Source organism: Mustelus asterias, chromosome 25 (assembly GCF_964213995.1).
Source record: "Mustelus asterias chromosome 25, sMusAst1.hap1.1, whole genome shotgun sequence".
Classification (NCBI taxonomy): domain Eukaryota; kingdom Metazoa; phylum Chordata; class Chondrichthyes; order Carcharhiniformes; family Triakidae; genus Mustelus; species Mustelus asterias.
Window position 1 is genome coordinate 55,572,611 of NC_135825.1, and position 15,117 is coordinate 55,587,727.

Here is a 15,117-nt window from a genome sequence, read left to right on the forward strand (position 1 = left end):
CCTGCCGGTGCCGCCCTGCCGGTGCCGCCCTGCCGGTGCCGCCCTGCCGGTGCCGCCCTGGCAGTGCCGCCCTGGCTCTGCCGCCCTGCCGGTGCCGCCCTGGCTCTGCCGCCCTGGCTCTGCCGCCCTGGCTCTGCCGCCCTGCCGGTGCCGCCCTGGCTCTGCCGCCCTGGCTCTGCCGCCCTGGCAGTGCCGCCCTGGCTCTGCCGCCCTGGCTCTGCCGCCCTGGCTCTGCCGCCCTGGAAGCAACACCCTGAGGAGGGGCCTGGGGCAGGGCGGTGCTTGAGGGGACCCCATATTGGAGTGTCTCTCTTGTGGGGGTGGGTGAGGCCTCTGATTGGCGGGGGGGTGGGGGGTGGGAATCAGGTCACCATTGCGCCCGTGTGTTGTGGCCGGGGTGACTTGTTCTTTTGGTGGTGGGGGTGGATATCCCTCTGTGCTGAGGGGTTGGAGTGCTCCCCTTCCCAGCGGGATGTCATCATGCCCATAGTGGCACGGAGGGAGGGCATATCTCTGAAATATCGCCCTGATTTCTGTGAAGCCTGGCCTGCCAGCGTGTTCTCCATTTTGAATGTATTTGCATTGTAAAGGTGGCTGAAAACCACCTGACAGGTGCTGCCAGCACCAACGGGCAACACTCCGGCTTTCCCACTGGCGGGAACACTTAGAACAAACATGTCCGGAGTTCCTCTCATTTCTTTTCTGGGATTTTAAGGAGCCTGGCTACATTTCGCGTTTCATTTCCCTTTGATCTTTGTTTCTTCAGCCATACAGACAGCAATTCGGTTACAGGCAGAAGGGAAGAAGTCTTTGCACAAGGATTTAAAACAGAAAAGGCACGACCAACGCGCCCTACGGGAGAAACAGAAAGCAGCAAAGGAGGAAGAGCTTCAGAGACTGAAACAGCTCCAGGAAGAGAAGGAAAGGAAACTACAGGAGCTGGAATTACTTAAAGAGGTAACAATCGTTAGCAGAGCGTAAAGGAAAAGGTGTCTTTGAACCAACAGCAAAGAGTAGATTCCTCCAAAGCTTGCAGGGCAGGTAGAGGTTACAGAGATAGGGAAGGTGCGAGGCCGCGAGGGGATTTGAAAGCAAGGAAGAGAATTTTAAAGACATTATTTAACCGGGCGTCTAAGTCGGTCAGTAAATACAGGAGTGATAATCAAACAGGGCTCTGGATATTCTCCAGTTTACAGGAGCTGAAAGATGGGAGATCGGCCAGGAGAGGATTGGAATAGTCAAGCCAAAAGGAAACAAAAGCAAGGATGAGGGTTTTGGCAGCTAAGGTGGAGGGGACGGAGAGACGCGCAGCGTTAGCTGTGAGGGGAGGTTGGAGAAACTTGGTTTGTTCTCACTGCAGCGATGGAGGTTGAGGGACGACCTGATAGAAGTCGACAAGATTGTGAGGGGCATGGACAGAGTGGAGAGTCAGAAGCTTTTTCCCAGGGTGGAAGAGTCAATTACTAGGGGGCACAGGTTTAAGGTGCGAGGGGCAAGGTTTAAAGGAGATTATACGAGGCAAGTTTTTTACACAGAGTGGTGGGTGCCTGGAACTCGCTGCCGAGGGAGGTAGTGGAAGCGGATACAATAGTGACTTTTAAGGAGCATCTTGACAAATACATGTATAGGATGGGAATAGAGGGATATGGTCCCCGGAAGGGTAGGGGGCTTTAGTTCAGTCGGGCAGCATGGTCAGTGCAGGTTTGGAGGGCCGAAGGGCCTGTTCCTATGCTGTAATTTTCTTTGTTCTTTGATATGGAGGAGGAAATAGGAGGTCTCGGTGATGTGGTCAGACATTCAACACCATGCCACATATGGCACCCAGGTTGCGAAATGTCTGGCCCAGTCTCAGAGCGTTCCCAGGGACAGGGCTGGAGTCAGTAGGTGGGGAATGGAGTTTTGTGGTGGGAATCGAAAACAACAGCCTCAGTCTTCCCCATATTTAGTTGGGAGATGTTTCTGCCCTTTCAGTACTCAATGACATTCACATGGGTGACGTTCTGGCTGTTGGCTAGCTCCAATACAGATACAATATGGACAACAAAATCGAGATACCATTTCCTTTAATGCCCGAATTAAGAAGAATCCCACTTTAAAGAACAGAGATGTCTACATTATAACAACTCGATGGACTTTGTGATGGCGATACAGTTGATCAGCTCAAGACCAGATTGTAAATGTTACTGTGACCTTTCAATTCAGCCAAATTGAGGCTGTTTTGTTTTAGTTGTATTCATTCGTGGGACATGGGCGTTGCTGGCTGGCCAGCATTTATTGCCCATCCCTAGTTGCCCTTCAGGGGCAGGTGAGAGTCAACCACATTGCTGTGGCTCTGGAGTCACATGTAGGCCAGACCAGGTAAGGACGGCAGATTTCCTTCCCTAAAGGACATTGGTGAACCAGATGTGTTTTTCCGACAATGGTTTCATCAGTAGATTCTTAATTCCAGGTTTTTTTATTGAATTCAAATTCCACCAAAGAACAAAGAAAATTACAGCACAGGAACAGGCCCTTCGGCCCTCCAAGCCTGCACTGACCATGCTGCCCGACTGAACTAAAGCCCCCTACCCTTCCGGGGACCATATCCCTCTATTCCCATGCTATTCATGCATTTGTCAAGATGCTCAGTAGATTCTTAATTCCATCAAATGTAGTGGCTGGATTCGAACCCAGGCCCCCAGAACATTAGCTGAGTTTCCTCGATTAATAGGCTAGCGATAATACCACTAGACCATCGCCTCCCCTGTGACTTTCAGGATAAATACCAACTTTGAGGTGTCCAAGTAGCTTTTCAAGAGTTTCTCAAAGTGGCAGTGAGGTTATCCAGTAAGTAGTGCATGCAGACCAGGGAAGTACTAATTTTCTCACCACATCTATGCTGAATGAGGTAATTGTTGGACAAGTGCTACAAATATCCACTGGATTCCTTTTAATAACATCCACACAGGCTGGAATGACAGAACAGACACTATGGTTTGCCAAATTAAGCAATGTAATTTATATAAAGTTTAAAGTGGCCATTACATTGATTGTGAGGGGCTTCTACTGTTACTGGTTCCCAGAATTTCCACGTTATATGCCAGAGGAAGTTCATTTTGAGTCTGTGAAATGACTTCCTCTATCTGTCCACTGTTGATTTGGTCTTGTAGTTTTTAAACATCACGCTCTAATTTCACCAAGTTAAACCTTCCATCGATGGTCTGTTCGGCATCCTTCCCATAGACTGCACCCTGAGGGATGGATTGCAAGAATTCTGGAGTACAAAATTCTCAACATCTCATGAGGATTCTGGGCCACAGCACGACCCACCAACCCAGTTGTTTTCTTCTGGATTCCTGGATTAGAGGAAAGGCAATCTGTTAATAAGCCTCATCAAATGAGTCCCCCCCCCCCCCCCACAATATATAGCCTGCCAACACAATCAGGCCTCACACATGAACGTATTTGAGTGAGTTACTGGAGATATCTGGTATTCACTGATTTTTCATCCCCACAAATTGAAGAGTTAGACTCGAGAGAAGATTGACAATGGGGGAAGAAACGACCTTTACTGACTAGATCTTTTGTTAAGGGTAATCACAGAATCCACGGAATCCCTAGAGCGCAGAAGGAGGCCATTTGGCCCATCAAGTCTGCACCGACTCTCAGACAGAGCATTTTATAGAGGCCCACCCCTGGCCTATACCCGCTAATCCCCCTAAACTACATGTCTTTGGTCATTAAAAGGCAATTTATCATGGTCAATCCATCTAATTTGCACATTTTTGGACTATGGGAGGAAAGCGGAGCACATGGAGGAAACCCACGCAGACACGGGGAGAACGTGCAGACTCCACACAGACAGTGACCCAAGCTGGGAATCAAACCTGGGTCCCTGGCGCTGTGAGGCAGCAGTGCCAACCACTGTGACACCGTGGCGAGAGGGGATTAATCTTACCTTCAGTTAAACCAATTTAATACCATTAGCTAAATAAAGCTCTTCGCCCAATTGTACATGTTCCATCAAGTGCTTTAATCACAGTGTCCTGTTTCAAAGTCATCTTGAACAGACGTAGTGGGTGGGGTTTTACAACCTTGCTCGAACGAGACTGGTGGGGGGAGGGGGGGGCAGATGGATATCTGGTGGGGGGGGCAGATGGATATCTGGTGGGGGGGCAGATGGATATCTGGTGGGGGGGACAGATGGATATCTGGTGGGGGGGGCAGACGGATATCTGGTGGGGGGGGCAGACGGATATCTGGTGGGGGGGGCAGATGGATATCTGGTGGGGGGGGCAGATGGATATCTGGTGGGGGGGGCAGATGGATATCTGGTGGGGGGGGCAGATGGATATCTGGTGGGGGGGGCAGATGGATATCTGGTGGGGGCGCGGGGCAGGGCAAGGGGGTCTGCTGCCACTGCGGGCGATCGGCAGGGGTGGTGATCGGTCTGGGCAGCAGGAGGGGGTGGGTGGATAAGGGGGACAGTGGTGCGTGTGGGTAGTGGGGGGGTGGATAAGGGGGACAGTGATGTGTGTGGGTAGTGGGGGTGTGGATAAGGGGGACAGTGATGTGTGTGGGTAGTGGGGGGGTGGATAAGGGGGACAGTGATGTGTGTGGGTAGTGGGGGGGTGGATAAGGGGGACAGTGATGTGTGTGGATAGTGGGGGGTGGATAAGGGGGACAGTGATGTGTGTGTGTAGTGGGGGGGTGGATAAGGGGGACAGTGATGTGTGTGGGTAGTGGGGGGGGGTGGATAAGGGGGACAGTGATGTGTGTGGGTAGTGGGGGGTGGATAAGGGGGACAGTGATGTGTGTGGGTAGTGGGGGGGTGGATAAGGGGGACAGTGATGTGTGTGTGTAGTGGGGGGTGGATAAGGGGGACAGTGATGTGTGTGGGTAGTGGAGGGATGGATAAGGGGGACAGTGATGTGTGTGGGTAGTGGGGGGATGGATAAGGAGGACAGTGATGTGTGTGCGTAGTGGGGGGGTGGATCAGGGGGACAGTGATGTGTGTGGGTAGTGGGGGGGTGGATAAGGGGGACAGTGATGTGTGTGGGTAGTGGGGGGGTGGATAAGGGGGGCAGTGATGTGTGTGGGTAGTGGGGGGGTGGATAAGGGGGGCAGTGATGTGTGTGGGTAGTGGGGGGGTGGATAAGGGGGGCAGTGATGTGTGTGGGTAGTGGGGGGGTGGATAAGGGGGGCAGTGATGTGTGTGGGTAGTGGGGGGATGGATAAGGGGGACAGTGATGTGTGTGGGTAGTGGGGGGATGGATAAGGGGGACAGTGATGTGTGTGGGTAGTGGGGGGGTGGATAAGGGGGGCAGTGATGTGTGTGGGTAGTGGGGGGGTGGATAAGGGGGGCAGTGATGTGTGTGGGTAGTGGGGGGGTGGATAAGGGGGGCAGTGATGTGTGTGGGTAGTGGGGGGGTGGATAAGGGGGGCAGTGATGTGTGTGGGTAGTGGGGGGGTGGATAAGGGGGGCAGTGATGTGTGTGGGTAGTGGGGGTGTGGATAAGGGGGACAGTGATGTGTGTGGGTAGTGGGGGGGTGGATAAGGGGGACAGTGATGTGTGTGGGTAGTGGGGGGGTGGATAAGGGGGACAGTGATGTGTGTGGGTAGTGGGGGGGTGGATAAGGGGGACAGTGATGTGTGTGGGTAGTGGGGGGTGGATAAGGGGGACAGTGATGTGTGTGGGTAGTGGGGGGGTGGATAAGGGGGACAGTGATGTGTGTGGGTAGTGAGGGGGTGGATAAGGGGGACAGTGATGTGTGTGGGTAGTGAGGGGGTGGATAAGGGGGACAGTGATGTGTGTGTGCACCATCGCTCCCGCTTGTCGCTCCCGCGCCGCTTTCTCCGCTTTCTGCACCTCGGGAGCGATCTGACACGGGCGCTTTTTCAAATTTTTTTCTAACTGCGCGTGCGCAGTTCAGAGCTCCAATCGCTTCGGGCACGCTAAGCCCCGCCCACAGCGCGAATGGGACTGGAGATGTTTCTTTCAGGCTGAGTGCGTATGGGGGGCGCCTGAAAGCAGATTTCCAAGTCGGATCTGAATTACGCCCAGATTCAGCACTTAGAATGAAAATGGTAAAATCAGGCCCTTTGTCTAAAGGCAGTGAAATGACTCTTTAAGGCCCACCGGGTGGCACGGTGGCACAGTGGTTAGCACTGCGACCTCACAGCGCCTGGGACCCGGGTTTGATTCCCAGTTTGGGTCACTGTCTGTGTGGAATTTGCACATTCTTCCTGTGTCTGCGTGGGTTTCCTCCGGGTGCTCCGGTTTCCCCCCACAGTCCAAAGACGTGCTGGTTAGGTGAATTGGTCATGATAAATTCTCCCTCAGTGTACCCGAACAGGCGCTAGAGTGTGGCGACGGGGATTTTCACAGTAACTTCATTGCAGTGTGAATGTCAGCCTACTTGTGACTAATAAATAAACTTTACTTTATAAGTTAATGTTTCTGTGGAATGTCATTCATCCTTCTTCTATAGCCTTTCCTTCCCTCTTTTGGGGTTGGATATGATTGATAACATGTGAAACTGTAAGGCCTCTGAAAGTGAGATGTTGATCAGGATACAGGCCCTGGGCAGTGTTATTAATGATGTGGAGATGCCGGCGTTGGACTGGGGTGAACACAGTAAGAGTTTTAACAACACCAGGTTAAAGTCCAACAGGTTTATTTGGTAGCAAATACCATTAGCTTTCGGAGCGCTGCTCCTTCGTCAGATGGAGTGGAAATGTGCTCTCCAACAGGGCACAGAGACACAAAATCAAGTTACAGAATACTGATTAGAATGGGCCGGCTGTAGGGATTCGCATTCTAATCAGTATTCTGTAACTTGATTTTGTGTCTCTGTTTGAGTGTTATCAATGCCAGTGTCGTGTGATAGGGTTGTGTTTAAAAAGTAAGAGGCACGAGATTTAGTTTGAAATGATTGAAGCTGATGTGCTAAAATACGAGGTATTTTTCTCCTGCTTCACTTCAGGCCCAACGCCAGGCGGAGACGCTTCTCAAGGAGGAAGAACAGCGAAGAAAGCAGCAACATGAGGAGATGCAGAAGGCCTTGGAGATCCAGCTCCAACAAGCTGAACAGGTCAGGAGCCAAATTGACTGGATCAGGCCGGTGAATGGTAACAGAGGAAACTCTGGATGGTGAAAGATTCCTCCATCAACGTGGGGGTTGTGGGGGGGGCAGCAGGGGGAGGAGTTAAAAACGTAATACAGGCCAAGACTCCTTTATCCGTAAATCCAAAAACCAAACACATCCAAAGACTGCGTTCTAACCTCGTCAACCTTCAGCGTGGGAAGTCCAGTTGTTTGTCTGCGCTTTTAACCTTGTGACTTTTGAGGTGAACCATAGAATCCCTACAGTGCAGATCGGCGACCATTCGGCCCATTGAGCCTGCACCCCCGACAGCAATCCCGCCCAAACCCTATCCCCGTAACCCCCTATATTTACCTGGTTAATCCACCTGGCACTAAGGGGCAACTTAGCATGGCCAATCAACCTAACCCGCCCATCTTTGGAGTGTGGGAGGAATCCGGAGGAAACCCACGCAGGCACGGGGAGAACGTGCAAACTCCACACAGACAGTCACCTGGGGCCAAACGAGAAAATGCTGGAAAATCTCAGCAGGTCCGGCAGCATCTGTAAGGAGAGAAAAGAGCTGACGTTTCGAGTCCAAACGACCCTTTGTCAAATCTGGTTTCAGATTCCAGCACCCACAGTAATTTAGTCACCTGAGGCACCTGTCAGAAGGAACTTATTTCAGGTACCCTGTATTTATTATTCAATGATACATCTTACTTTCTTTAGCCATTTTATTTACTCTGGGCTGTAGCTAGCCAAGGCTATTGTAATGTAAGTTTTGTAATGCAGTATCCAATAACCGAAGTGATTGGAAATCCGGAATGCAATGGGCCCTGAGTGGTGGATAAAGGATACTCGACCTGTAACAAAGTCCATTACTCAGCACTAACAATAAGACCATAAGACATAGGAGCGGAAGTAAGGCCATTCGGCCCATCGAGTCCACTCCACCATTCAATCATGGTTGATTTCAACTCCATTTACCCGCTCTCTCCCCATAGCCCTTAATTCCTCGAGAAATCAAGAATTTATCAATTTCTGTCTTGAAGACGCTCAACGTCTCGGCCTCCACAGCCCTCTGTGGCAATGAATTCCACAGACCCACCACTCTCTGGCTGAAGAAATTTCTCCTCATCTCTGTTCTAAAGTGACTCCCTTTTATTCTAAGGCTGTGCCCCCGCGTCCTAGTCTCCCCTGTTAATGGAAACAACTTCCCTACGTCTATCCTATCTAAGCCGTTCATTATCTTGTAAGTTTCTATCAGATCTCCCCTCAACCTCCTAAACTCCAATGAATATAATCCCACGATCCTCAGACGTTCATCGTATGTCAGGCCTACCATTCCTGGGATCATCCGTGTGAATCTCCGCTGGACCCGCTCCAGTGCCAGTATGTCCTTCCTGAGGTGTGGGGCCCAAAATTGCTCACAGTACTCCAAATGGGGCCTAACCAGTGCTTTATAAAGCCTCAGAAGTACATCCCTGCTTTTGTATTCCAAGCCTCTTGAGATAAATGACAACACTACATTTGCTTTCTTAATTACGGACTCAACCTGCAAGTTTGTCCTGTCAGTGATTTGCTCGACATGAGGGCTATGGTTATTTTCAGTCAGTCAGATCTGTTCTGCTTTTTATTCTGCTTGACATGCATTTATATTCTTGCTGGGCTCTCACTTTACTCCGCACTATGTTTGAGGAATTTTATTTTTATTTTTTGAGAAGTTGGTCATTTCACTTGTTTTCAGGTGAAAAGAGGATGGTTTCCCATTCTTTTACAATGGAATTCCCCCTCCCAATCCCCACAATGTTACTCAGCCCCAATCTCAAAAAATACTCTGTTGAAATGTTCTTTCATTGCTTGCATCAACTTTATGCTTCTTCTGAATGAAATTATGATGGATTTGTGCAAATAAGGTGTCCATTAGGAACTGAAATCTTAGAATCCTTACAGTGCAGGAGGAGATCCATCGAGCCTGCAGTGACAGCAGTCCCACCCAGGCCCTATCCCCGTAACTCCATGTATCCACCCTCCTAATCCCCCCTGACACTAAGGGGCAATTTAGCATGGCCAATCAACCTAACCCGCGCATCTTTGGAGTGTGGGAGGGAACCGGAGCACCCGGAGGAAACCCACGCAGACACGGGGAGAATGTGCAAACTCCACACAGACAGTTACCCGAGGCCAGAATCGAACCCGGGTCCCTGGCACTGTGAGGCAGCAGTGTTAACCACTGTGCCACCGTGCCGCCCCGGGTCCCTGGCACTGTGAGGCAGCAGTGCTAACCACTGTGCCACCGTGCCGCCCCGGGTCCCTGGCACTGTGAGGCAGCAGTGCTAACCACTGTGCCACCGTGCCGCCCCGGGTCCCTGGCACTGTGAGGCAGCAGTGCTAACCACTGTGCCACCGTGTCGCCCCGGGTCCCTGGCGCTGTGAGGCAGCAGTGCTTGCCACTGTGCTACCGTGCCGCCCCGGGTCCCTGGTGCTGTGAGGCAGCAGTGCTAACCCACTGTGTCACCGTGCCGCCCCGGGTCGCTGGCGCTGTGAGGCAGCAGTGCTAACCACTGTGTCACCGTGCTGCCCCGGGTCCCTGGCACTGTGAGGCAGCAGTGCTAACCACTGTGTCACCGTGCCGCCCCGGGTCCCTGGCACTGTGAGGCAGCAGTGCTAACCACTGTGCCACCGTGTCGCCCCGGGTCGCTGGCGCTGTGAGGCAGCAGTGCTTGCCACTGTGCCACCGTGCCGCCCCGGGTCCCTGGCGCTGTGAGGCAGCAGTGCTAACCACTGTGTCACCGTGCCGCCCCGGGTCCCTGGCGCTGTGAGGCAGCAGTGCTAACCACTGTGCTACCGTGCCGCCCCGGGTCCCTGGCGCTGTGAGGCAGCAGTGCTAACCACTGTGCCACCGTGCCGCCCCGGGTCCCTGGCGCTGTGAGGCAGCAGTGCTAACCACTGTGCCACTGTGCCGCCCCGGGTCCCTGGCGCTGTGAGGCAGCAGTGCTAACCACTGCGCCAACGTGCCTGGATTGGGATGGTTCGGAAAGGACCTCTTGCAGTTCGCAGGCAGAGAAAATTCTCATCCCATCAGTCAGACAAGTCTTCAGACCAGATCACTATCTAACCCAATGATCAAAAGTGCCAATACTTTGACTAGATGAGTCAAACCGTTGTTAAGGCTACAGGCCACAGGCAGGCATGGCTTACATTTTAATTTGTGAACTGTGGTTCCTCTTCAGGCTCGGGCCAGTATGCAAGCAGAGATGGTGCTGAAGGAGGCAGAGGCTGACCGTCAGAAGAAGCGGATTCGTGAGCTCGAGGACATGCAGAAACTCCTCGAGGAAGCCCTTCATGCCGAGGTTACTGCGCGTCAGGAAGAGGAAGCAAAGAGATACGCACAGACCAGGTACGAGAAATATAACAGTAAATGTACCTCTAGAAGGGCGATTATGTACTATGTGGTGGCGTAGTGACATTGTTATTGGGCTAATAATCCAGAGCCTCAGGGTCATGCTCTGGTGACCCAGGCTCCATTCCTTTTGAATTTGATTTGATTTATTATTGTCACATGTGTTAGCATACAGTGAAAAGTATTGTTTCTTGCACGCTATACAGACAGAGCATACCGTTCATAGAGAAGTAAAGGAGAGAGTGCAGAATGTAGTGTTACAGTCATAGCTAGGGTGTAGAGAAAGATCAACTTAGTGCAAGGTAGGTCCATTCAAAAGTCTGACAGCAGCAGGGAAGAAGCTGTTCTTGAGTCGGTTGGTACGTGACCTCAGATTTTTGTATCTTTTTCCCAACGGAAGAAGGTGGAAGAGAGAATGTCCGGGGTGCGTGGGGTCCTTAATTATGCTGGCTGCTTTGCCGAGGCAGCGGGAAGTGTAGACAGAGTCAATGGATGGGAGGCTGGTTTGCGTGATGGATTGGGCTACATTCACGATCCGTTGTGGTGTCTACCACTGCAGATGGCAATTTGGATTCAATAAAAATCTGGAATTAGAAGTCTAATGATAACTATGAAACCATTGTCAATTGTTGTCAAAACCCTAATTCACTAATGTCATTTAGGGAAGGAAATCTGCCGTCCTTACCTGGTCTGGCCTACCTGTGACTCCAGATTCTTAGTTATGTGGTTGACTCTTAAAATACCCTCTGAAATGGCTTAACAAGCCACTCATTCAAGGGCAGTTAGGGATGGGCAATAAATGCGGGCCCAGCCAGCAAGGCCCACATCCCCCAAATTAATTTTTAAAAGGTACCATGGGTGAGGCAGCACATTAATAGGACTTTGGGGCCACATTCACCTGTTGAGGTCCCAGTTTAATTCACGTTGGTGTGCGGAAGGAGAGGTTTGGCGGGAAAGCAGTATCTCTGCCTTGGCCAGTTTGCATTGTTGATCAGTCTGTTCTGTTTCAACATGTGACGTAGAGATGACAACAGCGGGAAATTCCTGGATCTGACCAATAACCTTGCCCATTGCCGCGAGAAGGCCGGATTGTTGACTTGTGAAAACACATTGCTCGCTTGTACGGGCAGAGAAGATGAACCTGGCATTGGGTGATCCTGGCAGAAGCATGTTTAAATTTGATGGCAGTGTCAAGGACAGAGGGTAAAATACCCACCCACAGGAATGAAGTTCCAGTTTAACCTACAGCATTAACACTGGGTCAACTCAGTTTTGGATTATGTGCCATCACACAGTTATTGGAGGCAAATCTGTGGGAGAGAGAAAAAAGGACGGCACGGTGGCACAGTGGTTGGCACTGCTGCCTCACAGCGCCAGGGTTCAATTCCAGCCTCGGGTGACTGCCTGTGTGGAGTTTGTACATTTTGCCCGTGTCTGCATGGGTTTCCTCCGGGTGCTCCGGTTTCCTCCCACAGTCCAAAGATGTGCAGGTTTGGTGGATTGACCATGCTAAATTGCCCCTTAGTGCCATGGTAAATTAGCAGCACAAATATGTGGGGTTATAGGGATAGGGTGTGGGTGGGACTGTTGTTGGTTCAGGCGCAATGGGTCGAATGGCCACTTCCTGCACTGTAGGGATTCTATGATCTATGAGAAGGTGACTGTTGGGAAATAAGTGGACAATCCTACAGTCTGTTGTTTCTGTTCAGCAACTAGCTGTGTTCCGACAGCAGGCTTCCCCCAACCTCTTCTTCCTTCAGTAAACCAAGGGCAGAATTTTACAGCTCCTCCCAATGGTGGGATTTTCCAGTCCTGCCACACTCAATGGACTTTTAAATGTCTCGTTGCATTTTACCCTAGTGATTCTGGCAGTACCTCTTGGCAAGTCTTGATTCCAATCTGCTGAGTGTAAGTTTTTTAAAAATTCATTCGTGGGACATGGGCGTCGCTGGATGGCCAGCATTTATTATCCATCTCTAGTTGCTAATAAATGCTGGCCAGCCAGCGACCTCCGTGTCCCACGAATGAATAAAAAAAAACTTACGCTCAGCAGATTGGAGTCAAGACTTGCCAGGAGGTACGGCCAGAATCACTAGGGTTCTTGATGATTACCTGCTAGGTATGGGCTGCAGAGGCCAGTGTGGGTCAAAGGGACATGCTTATATCCCTTTGACCCACACTGTCCATAGCATTGTCTCTGGGTCCCATTGAAACTTTACAACAGTTCATTTATCTGAGGATGGTATGAAGTAATGAAAGGTTGCTTAACGTGACACTACCCTCTACAGCTGTATGACTGACTGACAACCATGAAATTTGGACTGCGATCTGACGGAAGTGTGGAGTTTGCATGTTCTCATTCAATTTGATTTGATTTGATTTATTATTGTCACATGTATTAACATACAGTGGAAAGTATTGTTTCTTGCACGCTATACAAAGCATACCGTTCATAGAAAAGGAAACGAGAGGGTGCAAAATATAGTGTTACAGTCATTGCTAGGGTGTAGAGAACGATCAACTTAATGCAAGGTAGGTCCATTCAAAAGTCTGACAGCAGCAGGGAAGAAGCTGTTCTTGAGTCGGCTGGGACGTGACCTCAGACTTTTGCATCTTTTTCCCGATGGAAGAAGGTGGAAGAGAGAATGTCCGGGGTGGGTGTGGTCCTTAGTTATGCTGGCTGCTTTGCCGAGACAGCGGGAAGTGTAGACAGAGTTAATGGATGGGAGGCTGGTTTGCGTGATGGATTGAGCTACATTCACAACCTTTTGTAGTTCCTTGCGGTCTTGGGCAGAGCAGGAGCCATACCAAGCTGTGATACAACCAGAAAGTATGCTTTCTCTGGTGCATCTGTAAAAGTTGGTGAGAGTTGTAGCTGACATGCCAAATTTCCTTAGTCTTCTGAGAAAGTAGAGGCATTGGTGGGCTTTCTTAACTATAGTGTCAGCATGGGGGGGCCAGGACAGGTTGTTGGTGATCTGGACACCTAAAAACCTGAAGCTCTCGACCCTTTCTACTTTGTACCCGTTGATATAGACAGGGGCATGTTCTCCTTTATGCTTCTTGAAGTCGATGACAATCCCCTTCATTTTGTTGACATTGAGGGAGAGATTATTGTTGCCGCACCAGTTCACCAGATTCTCTATCTCATTCCTGTATCTGTCTTGTCATTGTTTGAGATCCGACCCACTACGGTGGTGTCGTCAGCAAACTTGAAAATTGAGTTGGAGGGGAATTTGGCCACACAGTCATAGGTGTGTAAGGAGTATAGCAGGGGACTGAGAACACAGCCTTGTGGGGCACCGGTGTTGAGGATGATCGTGGAGGAGGTGTTGTTGCCTCTCCTTACCAATTGTGGTCTGTGAGTTAGGAAGTTCAGGATTCGGTCGCAGACGGAGGTGCTGAGGCCCAGGCCATGGAGTTCGGAGATCCTTCGGGTGCTCTGGTTTCCTCTCTCAGTCCAAAGATGTGTGGGTTCGGTGGATTGGCCATGGTAGTGTCTCAAGATATATATAGACTCGGGAGGATCAGTGAGGTAAAATATGTGGGGTTTCGGGGATAGGCCTGGATAAGAATTGGGGCAGACTTGATGGGTTGAATGGCTTCCTTCTGCACTGTAGGGATTCTATGATTCTAAAATTCATTCTGAATTTAAATTGCTATCAATTGCTTCAGCATTGGTTGGTTTGAAAGCTACTATATCTGGATACTTGGATGCATTGTCAATATGCAGTGTTTTTCATATTTACTTCAAAGCATTAATATTTAAGCTGTTATTTGATTTGGATTCAGTCTCCCATATCCCCATTTTCTAGAATCAATGGCAATTTGCTGCATCTTTGATATGCTTTTGGATGAGCATTTCCCTTTGGCATGTCCAGTGAACTGACTCATGGTTTTCAATTCCAGATCACAGAGCAGTGGATTGGTGCAGCACAGAAGGCCATTTGGTCCATCAATACTGTACTGGTTCTTTTGAAGAGTTTGTCCCCCTCTCACTCTTTCCTCACATCCCTACAATTCTTTACTCTATCCGATTGCCTTGTGAATGTTACAATTAAATCAGTATCCACCTATCAGGCATTAAATTCCAAATCCAAACTACTTGTTGCATATTAAAGCTTTTCCTTGCGTTACTCTGATTCTTTTATCAATCACCTTCAATCTGTGCCCTATCGATCCTTTTGCATTGGAAGAACTTTCTCTTTATTAACTCTGTCAGCGTCTATATCTCAACTCCATCCACATATTCTAACTCCATACCCTTTATCCGTTTGTCCAGAAAAAAACCTTATTGATCTCTAATTTAGAATTATTAATAGAGCTAGCTGAGATCTAGCATCTACAGCTTTGCCACTGTTCATGTGGAGAAATGTTTCTCGACTCATCTCCTAGTCTGGCCGTGATTTGAAAGTTCTGTCCCCTTGTCCCGAGCTCTCCATCAGCAAATAAAGTTTCACTCTACCCTATCAATTCCTTTCAATAACTTAAAAAACCACAATTAAATAGCCCCTAAGCATTATATTTCAGGAATATAACCCCAGTGTATGCAATCTCTCCTCATAATCTAACCCTTAGTAACATTCTGATGAATCTGCACTGCATTCTTTCCAAGGCTAATATTTTCTTTCTAAAGTTCGGTGCCC

General features: G+C 49.9%; 1 protein-coding gene across 1 annotated transcript in view; it reads left to right on the plus strand.

Annotated features, from left to right (window-relative positions):
* The window catches only part of def6a (DEF6 guanine nucleotide exchange factor a), a 207,887-nt gene that overhangs the window by 175,889 nt on the left and 16,881 nt on the right, over positions 1-15,117 (plus strand). Inside the window, exons 7-9 of the mRNA XM_078197830.1 lie at positions 767-957; positions 6,967-7,074; positions 10,302-10,468. Coding sequence (XP_078053956.1) covers positions 767-957; positions 6,967-7,074; positions 10,302-10,468 — 466 coding nt within the window. The remainder of the gene's footprint in view (positions 1-766; positions 958-6,966; positions 7,075-10,301; positions 10,469-15,117) is intronic.